The sequence below is a fragment of the Polypterus senegalus genome, chromosome 4, assembly GCF_016835505.1.
Source record: "Polypterus senegalus isolate Bchr_013 chromosome 4, ASM1683550v1, whole genome shotgun sequence".
NCBI lineage: Eukaryota > Metazoa > Chordata > Cladistia > Polypteriformes > Polypteridae > Polypterus > Polypterus senegalus.
The window spans coordinates 203,160,008-203,183,173 of record NC_053157.1 but is presented as its reverse complement, the minus strand read 5'-3'; the positions used below and the strand labels follow the sequence as shown (position 1 = coordinate 203,183,173).

The window sequence follows — 23,166 nt, the reverse complement described above, 5'->3', positions numbered from 1 at the left end:
GAGGGACTGAATAATAATGTTTAAATCAATGTTTTTGAGCTTTGGTAGTCTGCTACTGAAAGATAAAGAGTACTAGTGTGAAAATGATGAAACCCCTGAAGAGTCACATTAGTCACGGTAGAAGTGGAATGTGGGGTTTGTTGTATTCTGAGCAGGCACTTGAAAAAGCAAAAAAGTATTTGCGCTGTGTAGGTGATGGGGGCGTCCCATCAAAAGGTCTCAATCTGTCTACTTTTCTTTGACTTAATGTGCTGAACTTTAACAAGACTCATCATTTTTAACTTCTTTTATTTACCTTGTAGTTTTACAACTAGACAGTTCCTTACATTGAAAACTCATTCTGTTAATATGGTGATCCCATCAACTGAGGCATCCCAAAATAACCAAAGGCCGCATTCATCTTGGTGTGAATTTAGGCAGAAAATTGATACACAGGAAGACAATGCATTTAATGGGCAAATGGCAGCTTCGGTTATTGCTAGAATTCCTGTTTCCAAAGCTTAATTCAGATGCTGTGTAGTAACATCGATTGGAATCCCTTTCGTTATATGTTGGGTTTTTTTTTGTTTGTTAATTTATATACACACTCTTACCTTATTTTTCTTTCACAGTTTGAACCTTTTTGAGCTCCCAAGGCATTTCCAAAAAATGTTAACTATACAGCTGTATTTGACAAATGTCTATAATTATTTTGCTTCTTTTTTAAGATAATTAAATGACCTTGTGTTACTCAAAGAGAGGCCAGTTATTTAAGTATGCAGTGTTTCAGCTTTGGTAATGTTTAAATAAAATTCAGTGAATATTAATAAAATTGTAATATTGAGAGAGCTATTTAGTTCTGAGAGTCCTCTCTACAACTCCTCTAACTAGGCTAATAGCTTAAAATCAAGCTTCAAAGAAGTGGCTCAGCAGGACGGAGCTGGCACTGAACTGTTGCAGAAAACGGCACTGTGTGTGTAAACCTGGTATTTGTGTGTGCAGCAGTCGATTAGGACTTGTTCAGCTTGATATCCCGCACTGCATGAAATGTAACAGTTGGATGTTTTCTGATAAGGGATGATTTATCCCTGTGATCATTATAAAAATCTATCAAGTATGTAATCAGATGGTCCAGCATCTTAATAATTTCAGAAGGCATTTTGCTGTCTTAAAACAAAAAAAAAGATTCTCTTGTTGTCATTTGTAATTTACTTTGTACTTTCAAAGATGTTTAACTATTTTGGCTGAATTTGAGATGGACACCCTTCCTGTCCATAGTTAGATCTTGCCTTGGACATATTGAAGCCAGCTTAGTGTTCTGGAAAAGGGAGGCACAGAAAGTAGAGCTTCCATGTTATAACCATTGCAGAATGATAAAGGAACAGAACCAGATGTGGTATGAAATTGCAAATGATGTTATTACAAACAGACAAAAAAGAATTATCCAGCTATGTCCAGCATAATGTAATTAAAAAGAACATTTTGGCCACATTTACAGTATTTTAAAAGAGCCTGTATTGCTGTTTGCACCGTTGTTCATTCCTAAGGATGCTGAAGATACTTGTATTTCTGTACTCATGATAAGGCTGAAGCATAGTAGTTCCTCTTATTAGGCCAAAAACTGCTTCAAGTAAAATATGAACTCAATGCAAAATCAGGTACTAGTTCAGGTTATTGCTTCTCAGGTCTTGCATTTACTGTACCGCCCGCGCTCCTTAGGAAGTGGGGAAAATTGAAGTAAGCAATGCATATTTTTACTAAGAAAGGTTTGACTTTGGAGATGGATGTATCACTTAGGGGCACAGACTTTTAAAGTAGTCAGCTAGAGTTTAGAAACAATAAAATTACAAACAAGCACGCACACTCATGAAAAAAACAAATCCAATTAAATCTTTGGTGCATTACACATACAAAAATCAATTTTCATAAAAAAAAAAAAAAAAATACAAATAGATCATGTTGATGATTGAGCGCTGTCCCATTCCAGGGTGAATTTTTTCACAGTCCAGAGTCTCAGTTATCTCTTTATAACCACGTCATCTTTTGCCTTGCCAATGTAAGAGTTCACCATAGATTCTTCCACAGGATGATATTTTTTGGCACCCTTTGTAAACTAAATGCATCCTGAGGTGTTCCCAACCATATATGTATACTGATTAGTGCAAATAGTCTCAACAGAAAAGCAAAGAAGTCTATTTAGTTTTCTCCCAAGGTCATTTTCGGAATGCGAACGGGACTATGATTGGGTTTATACTGGGTTTAGGCCTGGGGAAAAACAAAGAGAAAAAACAACATTTTAAAGTGAAGAAATCAGTGATGTCAGTTTCAGGCAGATAGTGTAAAATAAAAATTTGGATGTTAACTTAAAACCTTAAAGATAAACCCCTTTTGTAGTTCACTAAGCAAGTTACATCCCTTCAGTGTGAAGGAGTCCAAGAAGATGCAGTTAGAAAGCAGTACTTAAATATTACTAAGAAGATATAGGGGTTGGCAATAGATATCTGGCATGTCAGGAAGCCCCGTAATAATGAGGGAGAAGGCAGAGGTAGTGTAAACTTATAAATATCTGGAGGTCCGTCCAAGCAGTATCTGCTGCACAAAAAGGACCATGGCCTGCCCTTGGGATGAAGAAGAACACCAGTTCAGAGATGGTAGATGCCTAAATTAACTGATTACTTAAACCAACTGCATTATAGAACTAACATATCCTTACTAGAGACAGTGGCAGAAAGGAGGATGATTGTAAAATCAGATGGTAAAATGACCAGGTGGGTTATTTTCACAATAATGCATTTTCTTAAAGCACTGTTTCACCACCATGTGATTTAAAATATGCTACTTGGGCTAGTGTTCTGCCCTACCATCAGTATATGCCTGTGCTAATTAGAGCAGACTCTTTGGCTTTTTAGACTTTATTTCTTTAAGGGCACTACACATTAATTGTACACAGGCTATATTGTATGTTCAGATCAGTGCCTTGTTGTAATTTGTTTCTGTACAAAGTTTATGTACCATGTTGTCGCTGAAGCAACAGACTTTGGTTCTGAATAAGTACTGTCTATTTGTCTGTGTGAATTTTTCAAAAATTGTTTCCTGTCTGCGTTTCTTTGCCAAAGTTTTCATTATGAAAAAGGCTTTAAAAGTAAAAAGCTAGAAATGTCATACTAAATATTTATTATAGCAGAATACCCGCAGCTTGGCAGCGGAGAAGTAGTGTGTTAAAGAAGGAAAGAGAAAGAAAAGGAAACATTTTGAAAATAACGTAACATGATTGTCAATGTAATTGTTTTGTCACTGTTATGAGTGTCGCTGTGATATATATATATATATATAGCAAAATACGCAGCGCTTATGCGATGTCATGTGTTAAAGAAGTTATGAAAAGAAAAGGAAACATTTTAAAAATAATGTAACATGATTGTCAAAGTAATTGTTTTGTGTATTTGGCAGCAGCGTCACAAAGTTTTTTTCATCTAGCTGCATCAGAAAATGTACCACAACGTCTGACATGCCTCCTTTTTAGTGTTTTCTCACAGCTTGGATTGCTGCTGTCATATATATATACACACACACACACATACATACATATATATACACATACATATCTTCATATCTACATATCTATATACATATCTACATATACACACACATACATATATATATATATATACATATATATATATATACATATATACATATATATATATATATATATATATATATATATATATATATATATATACATACCTATCTAGGTGTATAGCTTTGGTCACTGAGTGCAAGGGAAAAATAATAAAATATAGTCTATAAGTTATTAAACAGTAAAACATTAACGTTTTAAGAAGTACAGGTACATTGAGCACTACTGGAGTGGTTTCAGGTAAACTACATTTTAAAGACTGTGTAACACAACAGGTAAGTAACTAACAGCAGCTAAAATGTATATGGATCATCTCGGTAGTAGATCCCTTTTGAAAGGCGCTACACGACGGCTGTGGTATAGAAATTACATTTTCTATGTGAACGTTCAAATTTGTGCCTCTGGTAATGTGCCTTACCGGCATTTAAAGAAAATTAGTTTTGTGTCCTCTGCAGTGTTAGAGAGAAAGGCTTTAGTTTGGGATAAAAGGAAAAAAGGTGTAAAGAAAGGAAAGTTGCCTTTTTCTTTTATATAGTATAGAGAGATGTGTTCGCTGACGTTATGATCGCCTTGTGTAGACTGGTGAGGCGTCCCGCCATTAATCGGCTGTGATGGCACTGTCAGTCCTCCACTCGTGCGTGTTTCATAATCCGAGGTGAGGACCTCATAATCGTATACGTGCAAAAGAAAGTGTGAATCGCCTTAATATTATTTTGCCGTGGTGTAGAAAAGGGGTCCCGTGTTTGCACTTGTCTGGGCTATAGCGCAGGGGGAGGATGAAAAAAATTAAAAGTGCTCACTTTGACTTAAAGCAGAAGCGCAGTCAGCGTCTCAAAGGCCGGCACAGCTATGCGCGCGCTGGCTGCTCGACTTTTGCTGGGCAGGAGACCACAGTTTTGCAGACACGTTCATGATATCAAAAGTCTCAGCGCTCTTTGGAGGTCATTCATATATATATATATATAGCAAAATCCCCGCGCTCGCAGCGGAGAAGTAGTGTGTTAAAGAAGTAATGAAAAAGAAAAGGAAACATTTTAATAATAACGTAACATGATTGACATTGTCATGAGTGTTGCTGTCATATATATGCCTGCCTAAATAAGTCACCCTCGCTTTGCTCTTACTTTATTTACCGTTCATTTAATCATGGCTATTGGCGGAAAAATTATAAAATGGAAGGAGGATGGCTTTACCAAAACAATTATTGATGGCGAATCGATTATTCATAAAGCTTGAATTGGTGATGTTTTTCTGTGTTAACCTCATATTTTTCAGACTTCTTCTCAAACTAAGGTGGTGCGAGGGTAAAATGAATCGGGATGCTGATCAATGTAATCGTGTACAGTACCAGGAAATCATGCATTGACAAAAGCTCCCTTTGCTTGTAATGCAAAGTGTGATTAAATGCATTTTTTTAACGTTATGGAGCACATGCATCGAAGCTTCTCAGCTGTGCTTGTGCTAAGAAAAGGAAAGATTTTAAAAATAACGTAACACGATTGTCAATGTGACCTTTTGTAAGTAGTGCCTGGAGGATTCAGTGTGGAGAAACTCTATAGAGACAGCGTGTGTATTAACTTGTGGATTTTTCTGTGAGTATTTGGTGGCAGTCTGACAAAGTTGCTTCGGAAGACGGCATTAGCCGCGAGCTCAGCTCAGACCGAAATTAGATGAATGGGAGGGAGATGATGACGTGACTCCCCACCCGCCTTAACTGTCAATCCCCACAAACACAGTCTCTCGAATTTGCATAAGCACACCCCTTCACCTACAATTTTAACTTAGTTACAAAGTGATCAAAACTCGTTTATATCCTGCGTCCTCTCATTAAACTTGTATCCCGCATTACCTGTGGGCATGTGAAACGCCAGCGGTAGCCTGTCTATGAACTTAATTTAAAGTTTAGGTTTACACCTTGCTTTCTTTCGAGGCAGCAACACTCATGAATATGGTAGTAATTTGCAAGTATTATTTTACAGGTGTTTTTTGTCATTTGACATGCAAATGATTAAGCTGACAACACAGATACACAGTATGTGGCATGATGTAAGAACAGGGGCTATCATTTCTGTTCAGATTTTGAACCTATTCTCTATTTACCAGGCACAGCTGAGCATGCTGGCTTGATTTGCTGCATGAAACCATGTTGTTGAATTTGGTCTTTGAAAATTGTATTATGAAACTCCAACATGCAAGCCCAACATACCAGTCTAACACATATTTATATATGAAGTACTTTGTGATGAAATTAAATGTGAGAGGATTAACTGTGCATTCTAAATAACATCATTTAGTCATCCTTTTACATTTTAATCATTTTGAAGCATGTTATGTTGCCAATGAAGCTACTTACTTTTGAGGAAGGGATGGCCTACAAAAAAAAGAAATCTTAAATTAAAATCATTGACAGTAGGGAACGGAAATTATTACATTTCTAAAGAACTTGGTTTACTAACTGACCCATGTCACATTAGAACATTAGAAAAATGTAGAAGAGAACAGGCCATTCAGCCCAAGAAAGCTCAACAATCTACTTAATTCCTCCAAAATAACATCATGTCTAGTTTTGAAAGTTCCTAAGGTTTAACAGATCACTGCAGTTCTTAACTTATTCCATGTGTCTACAGTTCTCTGTGTGAAGAAAAAAAAAACATTGTGCAAAATTTAACCTTAACACGTCACCAGTTGTGCCCCCATATTCCCAGTTAACTCATTTTAGAGTAAAAGTCTCGATCCACTGTACTAATTCCTTTTATAACTTTAAACACTTCAATCATGTCACCTTGCTTAAACGGAAAGGGCTCGGCTCTTTTAATCTTTCCTCATGACTCATCCCTTGCAGTCCTGGATACTCGCTCTTCTCTGGACTTTTTCTAATGCTGCTATGTCCACAACTTTGGACAAAACTGAATACGGTACTTGAGGTAAGACATCAGCTGTGTGTCATAAAGCTCAAGTATAACCTCCTTGAACTTATACTCTACACATTGTTCCATATAACCTAACATTCTGTAAACCTTCTTAATGGCTTCTGAACACTGTCTTGAAGTTGATAGTGACTACTTCATTAGCAGTACTTTAAATTTTCATACGTCCCATTTTGTATTCAAATCTTAACAATTTTACTTCCAATTTGTAATATTTTTCATTTACTTACAGTACATTAAATTTCATCTGCTACAAATTCACCTAAATCTGTATGCTGTCCAAGTCCCTCTGTCATGATTCAATAGATTTGAGATTATCTGCCAATCCCACAATCTTGGTATCATCAAAAAACTTAACCAGCTTGTTATTTATATTCTTCTTTACAGTGCATTCGGAAAGTATTCACAGCGCATCACTTTTTCCACATTTTGTTATGTTACAGCCTTATTCCAAAATGGATTAAATTCATTTTTTTCCTCAGAATTCTACACACAACACCCCATAATAACAATGTGAAAAAAATTTACTTGACGTTTTTGCAGATTTATTAAAAATAAAGTATTCACAGCCTTTGCTCAATACTTTGTCGATGCACCTTTGGCAGCAATTACAGCCTCAAGTCTTTTTGAATATGATGCCACAAGCTTGGCACACCTATCCTTGGCCAGTTTTGTCCATTACTCTTTGCAGCACCTCTCAAGCTCCATCAGGTTGGATGGGAAGCGTCAGTGCACAGCCATTTTAAGATCTCTCCAGAGATGTTCAATCGGATTCAAGTCTGGGCTCTGGCTGGGCCACTTAAGGACATCACAGAGTTGTCCTGAAGCCACTCCTTTGATATCTTGGCTGTGTGCTTAGGGTCGTTGTCCTGCTGAAAGATGAACCGTCGCCCCAGTCTGAGGTCAAGAGCTCTCTGGAGCAGGTTTTCATCCAGGATGTCTCTGTACATTGCTGCAGTCATCTTTCCCTTTATCCTGACTAGTCTCCCAGTTTCTGCCGCTGGAAAACATCTCCACAGCATGATGCTGCCACCACCATGCTTCACTGTAGGGATGGTGCCAGGGTTTCCCTCAAATGTGACACCTGTCATTCACACCAAAGAGTTCAATCTTTCTCTCATCAGAGCAGAGAAGTTTGTTCCTCATGGTCTGAGAGTCCTTCAGGTGCCTTTTGGCAAACTCCAGGCGGGATGCAATGTGCCTTTTACTAAGGAGTGGCTTCCGTCTGGCCACTCTACCATACAGGCCTGATTGGTGGATTGCTGCAGAGATGGTTGTCCTTCTGGAAGGTTCTCCTCTCTCACAGAGGACCTCTGGAGTTCTGACATCAGGTTCTTGGTCACCTCCCTGACTAAGGCCCTTCTCCCCCGATCGCTCAGTTTAGAAGGCCGCCAGCTCTAGGAAGAGTCCTGGTGGTTTCAGACTTCTTCCACTTACGGATGATGGAGGCCACTGTGCTCATTGGGACCTTCAAAGCAGCAGAAATTTTTCTGTAACCTTCCCCAGATTTGTGCCTCGAGACAATCCTGTCTCGGAGGTCTACAGACAATTCCTTTGACTTCATGCTTGGTTTGTGCTCTGACATGAACTGTCAACTGTGGGACCTTATACAGACAGGTGTGTGCCTTTCCAAATCATGTCCAATCAACTGAATTTACCACAGGTGGACTCCAATGAAGCTGCAGAAACATCTCAAGGATGATCAGAGGAAACAGGATGCACCTGACAGGGGTGTGGAAATCAAATTGTTTTCTACTTGTCCACGGACAAGTAAATTTAGAAAATCCACCTGTCTGCCAGTTAAATTCACTTGCCCATAAACAAATAACAAAAGTGAAAAATAGTTTATTTTTTCTGATCTCTTTTATTGATGCCAAAACTGCCTTCCATTTTAAAAAAGTTCTTTCAGGGAGTAGTATTTTGCCACCTTTCTCTAGAACATTATATAAATGATTCCCTTGTTTTAACTCACTAATAAACAATGCCTTCATTATAGCTACACTAGTTCTGTTTCACATATTACAGATACATAACAGAACACTGTCCTGATTCATTTTCTGCCATGTTCTTCAGCTTTTGTCTTGCAACATCTTCTCCCCCAAGAATCTTTACCATCTCAGACAGCATGGGCTGAATGCTGTTCATTTCTGCTTGAGCTGAACTGCATGGTTCCTGGTATTGATACTGACGGCAAATTTGGCAAAAAACTGAGTCAGCATCATCTGCATTTACCCAAGGAAACTATTTGAGCCATTGCGATTGAAAAGACCGTTTTCGTTTTTTATCATACTCACAGTCCCTTTCAGCTTTTGTATTTCTTTTCTTGTCCTCATTGTCAGTTTTTTTAGGGCCTGTTTTGCCAGTTTTAATTAAGAAACGATCCATTTCTCATCCGAGATGCTACTTGCTTCAGTTTCAGCAACACGCACATAGCGAGAAGAACGTGCTTACCGCAGTGCATTATGGGTTACATAGGTAATTCCTAATGACGTATTCGAAATTCCGCAAGATGGTACATTTCCAAAGAAGTAAATATTACCGATGTTGTCGAGAAAAAATAATGTTGTCTAAGTGAAGATTTTTCTTCTTTATTTTTAATAAACTGATAGCGCAAAACCAACTTGTTTTATATGAAAAATTCTCTAATCAAAAACGATCTATAGACCGCTCATCAGAATTGTTGTCACGCAATAAATTTCATAACTCCTCAATATATCACAACCTACGCGAAATCGCAAATTTCAGGAAACATTAACTGCCTAACAAGCTTTGTTATGTGGTGAAAACATTTGCATTGTAAGTAAAATAACCGCATTTTTATGTAGAAACAATGAATTTTATCAATAATATATAAAAGTTATCGATTATAATGAAAAATCAAATTACGCCGTAATGTTGGCATGAAGAAAAATGACTGCATCTCCATGTGTGTAAATAGTAGGGTAAAATACTTATGCAAGACCATAAGAGTGATTCCCCTTTTAAAAATCAGCCGTCATTTTGTAAACAATATTGAATACCAATTTGAGACATGAAGAACATACCTAAGTAGACTGTTTCCACGGCACGTACCCAAATGTTTAAAATTTAAAAGTAGTGGTAAAAATGTGCCCTGCACAGCACATATAATTCATTTTTCTCCAGAAAATTGCACTTGTCCGCGGACAACTGAAACCAGAAAAACACGCTTGTCCGACGGTCAATTTACCCGTGTCGGACGAGTCAGGCGTTGGATTTCCGCACCCCTGCCTGAGCTCAATTTTGAGCTTCATAGCAAAGGCTGTGAATACTTATGTACACATGCTTTCTCAGTTTTTTTATTTTTAATAAATTTGCAAAAACCTCAAGTAAAGTTTTTTCACGTTGTCATTATGGGGTGTTGTGTGTAGAATTCTGAGGAAAAAAATGAATTGAATCCATTTTGAAATAAGGCTGTTAACATAACAAAATGTGGAAAAAGCGATGCGCTGTGAATACTTTCCGGATGCACTGTATATTAAAAATGGCACAAGTCCATGCAGGACATTACTGTTAACATCACTCAATTCTAATAGGGCTCCTTGCACTGTAATACTCTGCTTTCTTTGTTTTAGCCAATTCTACAAACATGTGCACACTATAACCTGCACTCCAACTTTCTTTAATTTGATGCCCAGCCTCTCATGGCAACTTATCAAATGCTTTCTGAAAATCAAGATAAATAATACAGGGTGAGCCAAAAAGAAATACTACAAGATAAAATAAATTTTAATATGACACAAGAAAGAGTATGCAAAATAGGTTGTTTTCATTGTGTTTTAAAAATGATGTCTTCATGGTGGTGGACATGATTAGCGGTACACTCTTCAAGGCCATGTCAAAGGGAATACCAGCAATTTCATGGTGAACAGCGTCCTTGAGGGCTTCAAGATTTTCAGATCTATCTATCTCTCTATCTATCTATCGTTAAGCTCTTGTCACTCTGTCTGCTAGTCTGGCTTCAGATGTTTCACTTGCAGGAGCCACCAGTGTACAAAGTGTAGCACATAGGGGAAAAAAAATGTTGGGACCCCCAGAGTCACATTTTTGGGTGACCAACTATGCAAAATTTGGCCCAGATCAGTTGGAGTGTAGAGTATTGTAAAGGGAACATACAGATATTAAATGTTACATATATACTGTATACTATAGTATACTATACTGTGGTCACTTGACCCTAGTTGTTCAGTCACATCTACAACCTAAATTCTAACCTGATTATTTTAAAATGCAAAATCTAAACAGACTTCACCCGTGTTGATGCTTTAATATACTGTGTTAAAAAAAATAGTCACACCTAAACAGCAATGTCTTAACGTACTGTGTGTCCTTCCTAAAAATGTGTAACCACTTATGTAATGCTCATCCCTATCTTTGTTATTTTGTTGGTTGCTGTTTTTGCTATAACATAATTATGTTCAGCTACATAAAACTCACTTGGTTTACTTTTGATAATTTTAGTGTGGAGTCATACATATGGAGGAATATTTCGGACAAAATGAAATAAATAAATAAATGCGTAAATAAATAAAAGTACTGTGAAATGTGAGCATAAATAAATAAATGTGTCATGAAATGAGAGCCTTAATAAATAAATATGGCATGAAATGAGAGCATAAATAAATAAATGTGTCACGAAATATGTTTTTCGTTGCTTATTTATTTATTTCATTTTGTCCGTAACATTCCTGCAAACCGTCATGAAATACGGCTTGAAATAAAACTGTCACTTTCACTCGTCAAAGTTGAGAGGGTGGGCTCTAACACGCCCTCTAGTTACTGATTGGTGAATCGATAGCACAAGAGTTAATTAGAAAAATGCTTACTACTGCCGATGAAATGGATTCTGCCGAAGATATTACGATTTCAGAGAGAGAATTGAAGATTTATCGGAAGAAATTACAATGTTGGCGGCCCTTTATATTCCGATATAGATGAAACTGTTTTTGAAATTATCGAAGAACAGGTGGAACGGACTCTACTACACTCCAGTTCAGGTGATGCAGTTCCCTGATCTGGACGTCCATCCTTTGACATTCCAGCTGAGTCAATAGAACACCTTCTGTTATGCGGTTTAAAAGTACGACAGATTGCAGATCTGTATGATGTTTCAGAGAAGACGATCACAAGGCGAATGAGCCAGTTTGATATACGGTAAGCTGCAACGGCTGTATTAGTTTAGGTACTTTGACATGGAATGCCCAAAGCAGCTCCACCTAATATTTTGAACTGAACAACTTTACCACTGATCAGAGCTGTACAGTTGTTTGAAAAAGTAGCTGCGAATATGCAACTGACTTTCTACTCGTAAAACAAGGGTCAAATACTCAGTTCTAAAAGGGCCGCCAACATTGTAATTTCTTCCGATAAATCTTCCATTCTCTCTCTGAAATACGTAATATCTTCGGCAGAATCCATTTAATCGGCAGTAGTAAGCATTTTTCTAATTAATTCTTGTGCTATCGATTCACCAATCAGTAACTAGAGGGCGTGTTAGAGCCCACCCTCTCAACTTTGACGAGTGAAAGTGACAGTTTTATTTCAAGCCGTATTTCATGACGGTTTGCAGGAATGAATAAATAAATAAATAAGCAACGAAAAACATATTTCGTGACACATTTATTTATTTATGCTCTCATTTCATGACATATTTATTTATTAAGGCTCTCATTTCATGACACATTTATTTATTTATGCTCACATTTCACAGTACTTTTATTTATTTACGCATTTATTTATTTATTTCATTTTGTCCGAAATATTCCTCCATACATACAATCTTTAACGTGTTAACTTACTTTAAATGGGACTTAAACTTTGGGTTAAAATTTACATTACTGTTTATCTTTGGTTTTACACTACTGTTCATCCCTTCATGTATGGTTGAAAACCTGGCCAATCCTACACCCCCTGTCCCCCCACTACTAGTTTAAACAATCCTCAACTAACCTACTCATACTCCTTCCCATCAAATTGGTTCCCCTCAAGTTGAAATGTAACCCATCATGGCAGAACAGGTCCCATTTGTTCCAATAAGTGTCCTAATGCCCCATAAATCTATACACTTTTATCCTGATCTGAGTCACACGTTAAGCCTTCTGACTGGACTGGCATGTGGCAATGGTAGAACTTCAGAGAAGACAACCATGTCAATTCTCCTCCTCAGCCTAGCACCTAACCCTTTAAATTTAGATTGTAAAACTGAAAGACTACACTTATGTAATTTTACCAACTTGGACAAAGACAACTGGATCTACCATCACAATAGCCAAGAGTCTGTCCAACCTTCCAGAGAGGTCTCCCACCAATGCATGTGGAAGGCAACACACTGTGCGAGACTCTGTCTCTGGTGCAAAGCTGTATTTCAGTTCCTTTAATGACTGAGTACCCCATTATCACAACCTCTCTCTTTCTGGTGCCTGGTTTTGAGGTGGCCCATTGGGGCTCCTCGTGCCTGCCTACCGCATCAGAGTTTTTAGAGTCAACATACAGTTCCACAAGGCTCTGAAAATGGTTTGATATTTTGTTGACTACTCAACTACTGCTAAATGATTTAACTTAAATTATTAAAATTAATATCAGATTAAAGAATGACTGCAGTTATTTAACACCATCTGGCCCGTTACACTCCAGTAATACTCACCTCTTCAGCTCCCTGCTGTGTGTCTTTCTTTGACATTATTAAACTCCACTTTTCCCCGTCTGTTTTCCCCAACTTTGCGCTCCTCTTATTACTTCCTTACTTTCAAGTTCTATACCAACACCATTTATGCTCCTTCATTTTAATGAACTCTTGTACTGCTGCGCTCTTAATAGCATTACTTCCTTCTTATTAAGAAAATTTGTTTACTGAATATCTGCTACAACTTACTTATTCACTTGTCTATTTCTGCCACCCCTGCCTCTTACGCTCCCTCACTAGATGTCTGTACACCTACCACAGAGCCCCTGTGATGCTCCTACCTGTACTTGAAATTCTCCCTTATGAACGTATAAACCCTTGCTCTCTGTGAGTGCTAATTATACTTTATATAGCTGAACTTCTTTCCACTAAGGAATCGCTGTTAGCTTTAATAACGTTTTTTTGCAACTGTTTCTGCCTTTTCTGCTCTGTGCTGCATCTCACAGATGCTACCATTTTAAATACAAGAGACTTCCAAACACAGCTACTTTTTCTCCCTTGTGAGGGGGTTGGGTAGGACTTCTAAGAGAGCTTAAAAAATTCCAGCACAGCTGCTTAGTGACAACCTAAAAACTAGCAAAACCTGTATTATATTTGTCTCTCATAAAACAGTAAAACAAAAATACTCAGCACTCCTTCCACTTCCACTCCACTCACAAAGATGATGTCAGTACTCAAGTTTTAGTCTTAGGGGCACACACAGATATAAGGCCTACTAAAAGCCTACCCTCTGCATGCACATGTACAGATGTGAAGATTAATATAATACACATAAGACAAACATACTGTGTAAGCCTCCTTAATGTTACATCTACTAAGTGTGATAACTGCCAAGGACAACACAATATGATTATCTCAATGTTTGGAGCATAATAGGATAATGTATACTTTTTGGTATGGTTTCAAACATTATTTATTACAATTCAGTTCTGCACTATATTGCAGTTATTATTCCCTTTTTATTTGACTGAAGCTAAAATATATCTTACAGGTGAAAATGTGTCAATCTGTCACTCATAATAAGAAAAACGTCTGAATGACCTAATGCCACTTAAATCTTTTCTTATTATGGATTTAAATTTTAAGTGTCTCAGTAGTCTCAACTGGATGTGGTGGAGAGAATTGGTACAGGAGACTAATACAATATGTTTTTACAGTTTTACTTATCTATTTTTCTTTTTTCAACATGTATAGGAATTTCTGCTGTAAGTCTGGTGTTTGTTTGCTTCTTTATTCTTAAAAATGGCCTATGCCACATTCTTTGTCTATTTTTATGTTAAACGTTTAAAATTATTTCAGTTTTATAAAGTCAGAAAGCACTTAATATGAAGTAGGGGTGTGTGATATTGGCAAAATTTTCTGGGACTTTGACGAAACTGATAATTAGACAGTACAGTGATCCCTCGCTATATCGCGCTTCGACTTTCGCGGCTTCACTCCATCGCGGATTTTAAATGTAAGCATATCTACATATATATCACGGATTTTTCGCTGGCTCGCAGATTTCTGCGGACAATGGGTCTTTCAATTTATGTTACATGCTTCCTCAGTTTGTTTGCCCAGTTGATTTCATACAAGGGATGCTATTGGCGCATGGCTGAGAAGCTACCCAATCAGAGCACGTATTACATATTAAATAAAACTCCTCAATGATATACGATATGCTTCCCGCGTGCTGCTTCACACACTTAAAAGCTCTAACAGCCCGTATTGATTTTTCATTGTTTGCTTTTCTCTGTCCCTCTCACTCTCTCTGAGAAATACAGGCAGATACTTATCCATCATGCAATACCATCAGGGAGGCATATGATTGGCCCCATTATCTGCTCCTGACGGAGGGGGTGTGAGCAGAGGAGCTGTTTGCATAGTGGCTGTTTTCTTAGAAGATACGAATGCGCCTGTCAAAAAATGCTGAAAGGCTACCTTCACATTGATCCCTTCATTGCGCCGCTTTATCGCAGTACTTGCATACTTAAAAGCTCAACAGCCCTATTGATTTTTGATTGTTTACTTTACTCTCTCTCCCTCTCTGACATTCTCCGCTCCTGACACGCACCTTGAAGAGGAAGATATGTTTGCATTCTTTTAACTGTGAGAAAGAACTGTCATTTCTGTCTTGTCATGGAGCACAGTTTAAACTTTTGACTAAAGGGTGTTATTTCACGTCTAGAGGACTCTAATAATGTTAAAAAACGTATTTAGAAGGTGGTAAACAGGTTTTCAATGCTCTAACTGCGAAAATATTAGATTTCTAAATAAAGAATCCTACTTCTTGGAAATTCATTTATCTGTCTGGAGCGGATCAACGAGGGTTTACTGTATAACTGTGCGGAGAATATTTATAAACAGTGTGGGAGAGTTTCTAAGAGCTTAAAATATATAAAAATAACCATACAAACATATGGTTTCTACTTCGCGGATTTTCACCTATCGTGGGGGGTTCTGGAACGCAACCCCCGCGATCGAGGAGGGATTACTGTATATATCATGGATTTTTCGCTGGTTCGTGGATTTCTGCGGACAATGGGTCTTTTAATTTATGGTACATGCTTCCTCAGTTGGTTTGTCCAGTTAATTTCATACAAGGGACGCTGTTAGTGGATGGCTGAGAAGCTACCCAATCAGAGCACATATTACGTATTAAATAAAACTCCTCAATGATATACGATATGCTTCTCGCGCGGTGCTTCGCATACTTAAAAGCCTGAATGGCACCTATTGATTTTTGATTGTTTGCTTTTCTCTCTCTCTCTCTCTCTGACATTCTCTGCTCCTGACGGAGGGGGTGTGAGCAGAGGAGCTGTTCACACACTCGCCTAGAGGATACGGACGCTCCTCTGAAAAATGCTGAAAGACTACTTTCACATTGCTCCCTTTTTTGTGGCTGCTTTGTCGGGGGGTGCTTTGCATACTTAAAAGCCCGAACAGCACCTGTTGATTTTTGATTGTTTGCTTTTCTCTCTCTCACATTCTTTGCTCCTGACGCGCACTCCTTTGAAGAGGAAGATATGTTTGCATTCTTTTAATTGTGAGACGGAACTGTCATCTCTGTCTTGTTATGGAGTACAGTTTAAACTTTTGAAAAAGAGACAAATGTTTGTTTGCAGTGTTTTAAAGTCCCTGTCTCTACAACCTCCTGTGTTTCTGTGCAAATCTGTGACCCAAGCGTGACAATATAAAAATAACAATATAAAAGTATAGTTTTTACTTTGCGGATTTTCACATTTCGCGAGGGATTCTGGAACGCAACCCCCAAATTCGAGGAGGGATCACTGTATTTTGCATCCTTATGTAATTTGTAAATTATGTAATTTGTTTGAACAAATTAATAATTCATTTGAACTGTTTTTTTTTGCCTTACACCTACAAGGCTCCATACTAGATCTATTTCACTTTGCAGATGGTGAAATATGTTAGTTCTTGAGCTATCTAGATTGACGTCTTTTAAGCAACATCAGTCTTTTCAAAGCCAAACCGCCTCCACATGACTGAGGATAATCCACATCCTGCAATTAAATCTAACGACATAGACTTTGAGGCTGTTTATCCCCTGGCACAGTTTGATCACTCAGTTTTAGGCAGCTATGCTAGCTTCACTTGTTATGTGTGGACTGTGTACGCTCGTGCAGTAGTCTATCCTGTTAGGCTACATGAGACAGTGAATGCGTGGACTGCCAAGGCATCTTTGATTGTTTTTTGCAAAGTGGGTGACATTCTCAATAATTTTAACTTGCACATCGTTAAAACAACAATTAAGGTATTATCGTAGACCATACATTTTGCACACTTCAAATATGTGGTATGCACTTTGCAAGTGTTATCTTAAATTCAAATACTCCAATAACTCCAAACAACAATACTCCACAAACAAGATCAATCTCCCTCTAAAGCCAGTTGGCAAAAGCTGTTGAAGGTTTTTTTTTGTGTGTGTGAGTTTGTAATCCCCTACCAAACACCAGAACTAAACTTCTTTGCTTCCCTTTTATTTTAGTGATTTTACAGTATCTTATCAATGCTTGTTGTACGTATCAATGCAGACACCTTTGCTTTGCCCCACTGTTTATTGTTTGATACATCTGTTTGATTGCTAGTATCCTGCTTAGCAGTTCCTTTTGCCATTTGCATTACTTCCATTACCCTTCAAGTATATTATATATACGTTTATCAGTTTGAGATAAATGTCATGTTCTACTTTCTACATAATTCATTACTTCCCATAACAGATACAAGTTTAATACCCTTTCCTGGGACAAGACAGATACTGTGGCCTTGATGAATCAATCATCCACGTATGTTTTCCAGTACCAAAACTCTTCAGGGCTTGAATTTCAGAACAGGATTGTGAGAATCACATCCATTACGTAAAAATCCCACATCGTTTTCACTTAATGAAGTGGGAAAATGACACCAATCTTTCAGGGCAAAAAAAGAAACACTTTTCTTACTGCTTTTTTGTTAAAGCAATGTATAGTATACGTTTTAAGTTGTATTTATTTGTAGTGTATTTACCTCTCCAATTTAGTACTTTTAACTTACATTTTTTTTAAACACTCCATATACAGTATGTATATATATATTAATTTATAATATTAATTTAGAATGAATACAGACAAGCCATTTTATGTCTGGCAACATTCTCATACTCACTTCAGTGGTTTTGCTGGAGGAATGACAGCTGCCTTTCCTACTGGTTTGTGATTTGCTGGTGGCATCATCACTAAAAGCCCTTCGTCTCTCTTTGGAAGCCCACCTCTGGCGGGAGATGGGTTTAGTGGCAGAGGTCTCTGAGGAGGACTGGATGACTGCTTAGGGGACAAGTCAGCTGCTAACTGTAAGGAACAAATTAAAGATAAAGACATCAGCACTTATATATAGCTTTATATTTTGAGCACAAGATTTACAGCCTGTGTTTGTTTCCTGCTGCTTGGACAGAAAAAGTTTTTTTTTTAAATATGAAATAGGTGAATTATCTCTTGGTGAATTGCTGATATTCTTTTAGGGCTGGGGTTTCTCTTAAGATTCATTAAGTTGTGTACCATAATACTGCATTAACGTTTTAGACAAGGCTAAAAATGAATCTCCTGAAGAATTTGTGATGAGATCTAATTAAATATTTCCAAAGCCAAGTAGCATAAATATAGTATACTAGCCAACCCACGGCATAGCATACGCCGCATAATCAGGCCACTTTTTAAATGATTTTTAAACACAGAGGAATAAATAAACATTTGAAAAATCTGTAATTTAATAAATCACCAAGAAAAGTAACATTGCAACAATGCACGCTACGAACCAACATACAATTGTCCGTGACTGAAAACCGGAGGAGCGCCGTCGCGCTTTCTCCTTCCAAAACGAAGGACGGGGTTGAACGGCGCTCGTTCAGTACGCACTGCCCGCTTATGTGCCCACCCCCAACTCCCTACCTGAGTCGCTTTCGTCTGTGTACAGTCCACACGCACCTGTGAGTCACGTTGACTGTTAATTTTCCAAACACCGCCTCAGTCGGTTTCCACGTTGATTTTTCATTGTTCTTTGCGGTTCTGGCTGCTTTTTTTTTATATATAATCCACCAAGTCACCCGACCATGGGGGGCTTTACAAAGGGCAGGGACGTAATCAGTGCGAGCGTATGACCCGCACGGACTGGGAATTTCGCTCGTGGGGAACAATTGGAAGCCACGGTCTCCATCACGAATGGGGTTCAACGGCTTACCCACGCCTCCCCGCGCCAGGTAGACACACGTTGATCCATTCAGTGTAGCGCGCGTGCAGTACAGGACATACAAGTGCATCACAGACCTGTTAATGCTCAATCTCACGTGGCTGAAAGCCACTTGTCCCTCTAAGAATTTGGACGCCGACCGCTGTTGGGTCATGTAACTATTTAGCAGGCGGGAGTATCGTTCGTTTTCGGAAATAACCAGCCAATTGCTCCACCAACTAAGAACTGCCATGCACCACCACCCACAGAATCGAGAAAGAGCTATCAATCTGTCAGTCGTGTCCGGGTGAGGTTTCCTGTGTTGAGTCAAATGAAGCGAAAGGCTCCACACCTGGTGGTGCCATTCCGTCAATTCCTTTAAGTTTCAGCTTCAGTTTCATGGGAATGACGCCGCTGGATCGCCTGTTGCGGGGCCTGCATTGGTGAAGCAGGTGAGACGGTAATGAAACAGAGGCACAGGGCTTATTGGTTTTTAAAGACTGCTTCCTTCATTGGGTTTTAACCAATGCACGGAACGAACCAACACACAATCGTCCGTGCGGCACTCAGGGTAGAACGGGAGGAGAGGAGAAGGACATCCACTCCGCTCCCTCCGTCATGCTAGTCTGCTGATTTCTCGTTCAGTATACACTACCTGCTCATGTGCCAACCTCCAACTCGTCACTCGAGTCGTTGTCGTCTTTGTACAGTCCAGATGCACCTGTGACTCACGTTGACTGTTAATTTTCCAAACACCGCCTCATTCGGTAGACTTTTCATTGCTCTGTGCGGTTTTGGCTGCCTTTCTATATATAATCCACCAAGACACCCGACCACGGTGGGAGGGGGGTGTGTACAAAGTGCAGGAGTATCTAAGAAGACGCATGTTTGTCGCGGATGCGAATTGCTGTATGTAGCATGTAAAACAGTTTGCTATAGTGCACGCTGTCGTGCGTCGTAACCGAAAACTCGTTTTTTAAAGACTGCTCACTTCATTGAGTTTTAACCTCAGTTGTAAAGGAACGTTTTAAGGATCCCATGGGATACCCCTCGCAAACAGTTTTACACGCCGCATATGGCGATTCACCTCTGCAAGAAACATGCCTCTATTAACAGTCAACGTGGGTCGGAGCTGCATGTGACCTCTACGACAGACGGATATAAATGACGCCGGTTTTTCTGTGTCGTCGCGTCCGAGTTGGTGGGCGTGGATCTGTGAGTTGTCGTCGTATCCAATGGTCTTGGAGTTGGTGGGCGTGGCTCCTTCCTGCGTGCGCCATAGGTGTCTCACTTGTCGGCGGCTTAGTGAATCCACGCCCCTTCCGCCGTACTTTCCATAGTTGTCTTGCCTTAGTGAATTATATACATAGATAGGCAATGGTGTGGATGCTAAAACATTTATTTTTGGATCAGAAGCCTCCTGGTTCAGTTCCACACTGCCACTGTGACAATAAGCAAGTTACATAACCTGGTACCTTGTAAACTGCCTTAGATAAACGTGTCACTTAAATAACATAACATTTTCACACGTACCTAATCCAGCTCAAGGTTGTGCTGGACCAGAATCTATCATGGCTGCACCTGGGCACAAGCCAAGAGTTGGCCTTGGACAGGACAGCAGTCCACTGCAAGACTCCTTCATGGGCACACCCACACAAGGCCAATTTGGAATTGCCATTTGCCATAATGCTTACATCTTTAGAATTGTGAAAGGAAAATGAGAGTACTTGGAGCAAATCCCACACAGACATGGAGCTACGTGCGTACTGCTTACTAATAGCAAACAGGCATGGGATTTAAACCCAAAAAGTTTTCACTACCCACTCTGCTGCAGTACAGTATAGGACATGGTAGTGAACAGTGTCAGTTTACTGAGCTCAAACTGTTTAAACGAACAAACTGAAGCAGTTTATCAATATTTTAAATAATTCATGGAGAGGAATGGTGAGTGGAGTTAAAGTCTATTCCAGTATTACACTCAGCACATATTTAAGCATTTTATTTACAAGGTGCTTCTTGTTCGAGAGATAAACAAATAAGTAAACATATTTTAATATACTGTGTTATCATTATTAATTAATTAAATAGATTTCTTACCAAAGGTGTCCTAGTAGGATTAACTGGCAGAGGTTTCTTTGGAGGGATCAGTTTTTCTGTGGTGCTTGTGAATTTTGTTGGGGTAGGAGGAGGTTTTCCAGCTGGCATGACTGGCCTAGGCATCTTCACATTGCGCTGGATGTCAGGTGTAGGCGCGGGTCGAAGTGGGCGTACAATGTTCACAGGATGTGGTCCATTTACTGTAGGCCCGGGTCTCAGAGGCAGGATCTCTTGACCAGTTTTCGAAGGCTATACAGTGAGAATAATAAAGAATTAGAAATCTTAAAATTTTAGAACTGTGGACAATGTTCAGTGCTCAGAATTGAAGGAGGTCAATGGTTTCTTTTATGCCCTCCTTATTTTTCATACAGAGGTCTCTAATCTCCTTAGCTGCCTGACCAACTACAAAAATATTGCAGTATACCAAGACATCTGTACAAATTTCTTGGGGATCTTCATGGTGCCTGGTATGGAAAAGAGGGACTGCCACTCAATAGCAGAATCGGATAATTCCTGCTATCTACTAGAGGTGGTAAAACCCTTGATTTTCTGACCATGAAAACATACTTTAATATACAAAAATGTAGATGTTTTGTCCGAGTGAAAGTGCCATACAACACTTTTGAAATATATTGCCAGTACTTTTATGTGGCATATGTAAATCATTTGTAGCAGTCCTGCTTATTTTATTATTTCAAGGCTCTAAGGTCAGTGTTATGTGCTGGCTTGAGTACAACAGGATATCTTAAGACACTTTTTAATAGACCAAAAACCTGTAAATATATGTTATTATATAGGCACATCAGTGATTCAGCCTAATAGATTTTTGTCTGATGTATCATACTTCATGTTGTTTTCGATAAATCAATACATACAACAAGGACACCAAGATTATTGTGGAAAGTGTGAAATACAAGAGTCCCTGGGGGGCTAATTTTATCCCATTTACCCTCTAAAAGCCTGAAAATAAAATATCATTCTGCAGGGGAGGGAGGATGTTTATGAAATAAATTTGATTAAATTTTTTTTTTTTATAAAATTCAGCAGGGTAGCCATCAGGACCTGGTTTATAGTGTCTAGTAATTCTGATAGTGTCAGAGGTTTATCCATGTCCTCTGTACTGAGAGTATCTAGCGGAAGTATCGTAATGTATCTAAAAATGTATTACATTGTGTCTTTTATTCTTTAAACTGAATAGAATATAAGGTCTTATAGTAGTCTCTAAATGTGTGTATTATATTTTTATATCCACTCTGTCTGTATTGGTGATTACTGATATTGCGTTGCAAACTTCCTGCTAGTGGATTTGTTGAGCTACGATCTTATCAGCCTTCCCTCTTTGTTCATAGTAATGATGTTGTGATTTAAAAATGAGTTGTTCTGTTTCTTTTGTTATCAAAAGGTTGAGTTCTGATTGCAAAGCCTGTCTTTTCCTAAAAAGTGCCTCAATTGGTGACCCGGTATGTTCTTGATCTATTCTGGTAATTTAACTTGTTAACTCTGAGGCCTTCTTGGTTTTATTTATTTTTATTTTTGTAGGAGAGATATGAGATAATCTGTCCACTTAAAAATGCCTTCAGAGTTTCCCAGAGTATGCCTGTAGAAACCTCTAAAGGATGCATTTGTCTCAAAAAAAAAATCAATTTGCTTGGATATAAATTCTGTACAGTTCTCGTTAGCTAATAACAAGGGGTTAAGATATCAGTTGCAAGATGAATATGTGGGGCATAGTGATGTGATCTCCATGATCAGAGGGGCATGGTCTGAGATAACAATAGCGTTATATTTGCAAGATATGATCGTGGGTAAGAAATTGTTATCTATAAAGAAATAATCAATTCTTCAGTAACAATGATGTACTGGCATGAAGGAATATACTCTTAAGTATGGATTTAGAAATTTCCATGGGTCCAATAAGTTATGATCAATTAAAAACTGTGTAATTATTTTTGCAGTGTTAGATGTTGTCGCCCTTGTAGCTGAAGACCTGTCCAGGTCTGGATTTAAAACAAAGTCTCCGGCCATTGTAACTTTGTGAGGGATCAAATTAGGAATCAGTATAAATATATTTTGGATAAAGTCTATCATCCACATTGGGTGCGTAGATATTTATCAAAATC

General features: G+C 38.5%; 1 protein-coding gene across 2 annotated transcripts in view; it reads right to left on the bottom strand.

The window, feature by feature from the left end:
• Window positions 1-271: 271 nt before the first annotated feature.
• The window catches only part of adam19a (ADAM metallopeptidase domain 19a), a 685,152-nt gene continuing 662,257 nt past the window's right edge, over window positions 272-23,166 (bottom strand). Inside the window, exons 21-24 of one of the 2 annotated variants that reach the window (XM_039751867.1) lie at window positions 21,047-21,295; window positions 17,894-18,075; window positions 5,973-5,990; window positions 272-2,244 (exon numbers count right to left, since the gene is read on the bottom strand). In XM_039751867.1, coding sequence (XP_039607801.1) covers window positions 2,193-2,244; window positions 5,973-5,990; window positions 17,894-18,075; window positions 21,047-21,295 — 501 coding nt within the window. In that variant the 3' untranslated portion in view covers window positions 272-2,192. The remainder of the gene's footprint in view (window positions 2,245-5,972; window positions 5,991-17,893; window positions 18,076-21,046; window positions 21,296-23,166) is intronic. The other variant, XM_039751868.1, reaches the window with a different exon arrangement.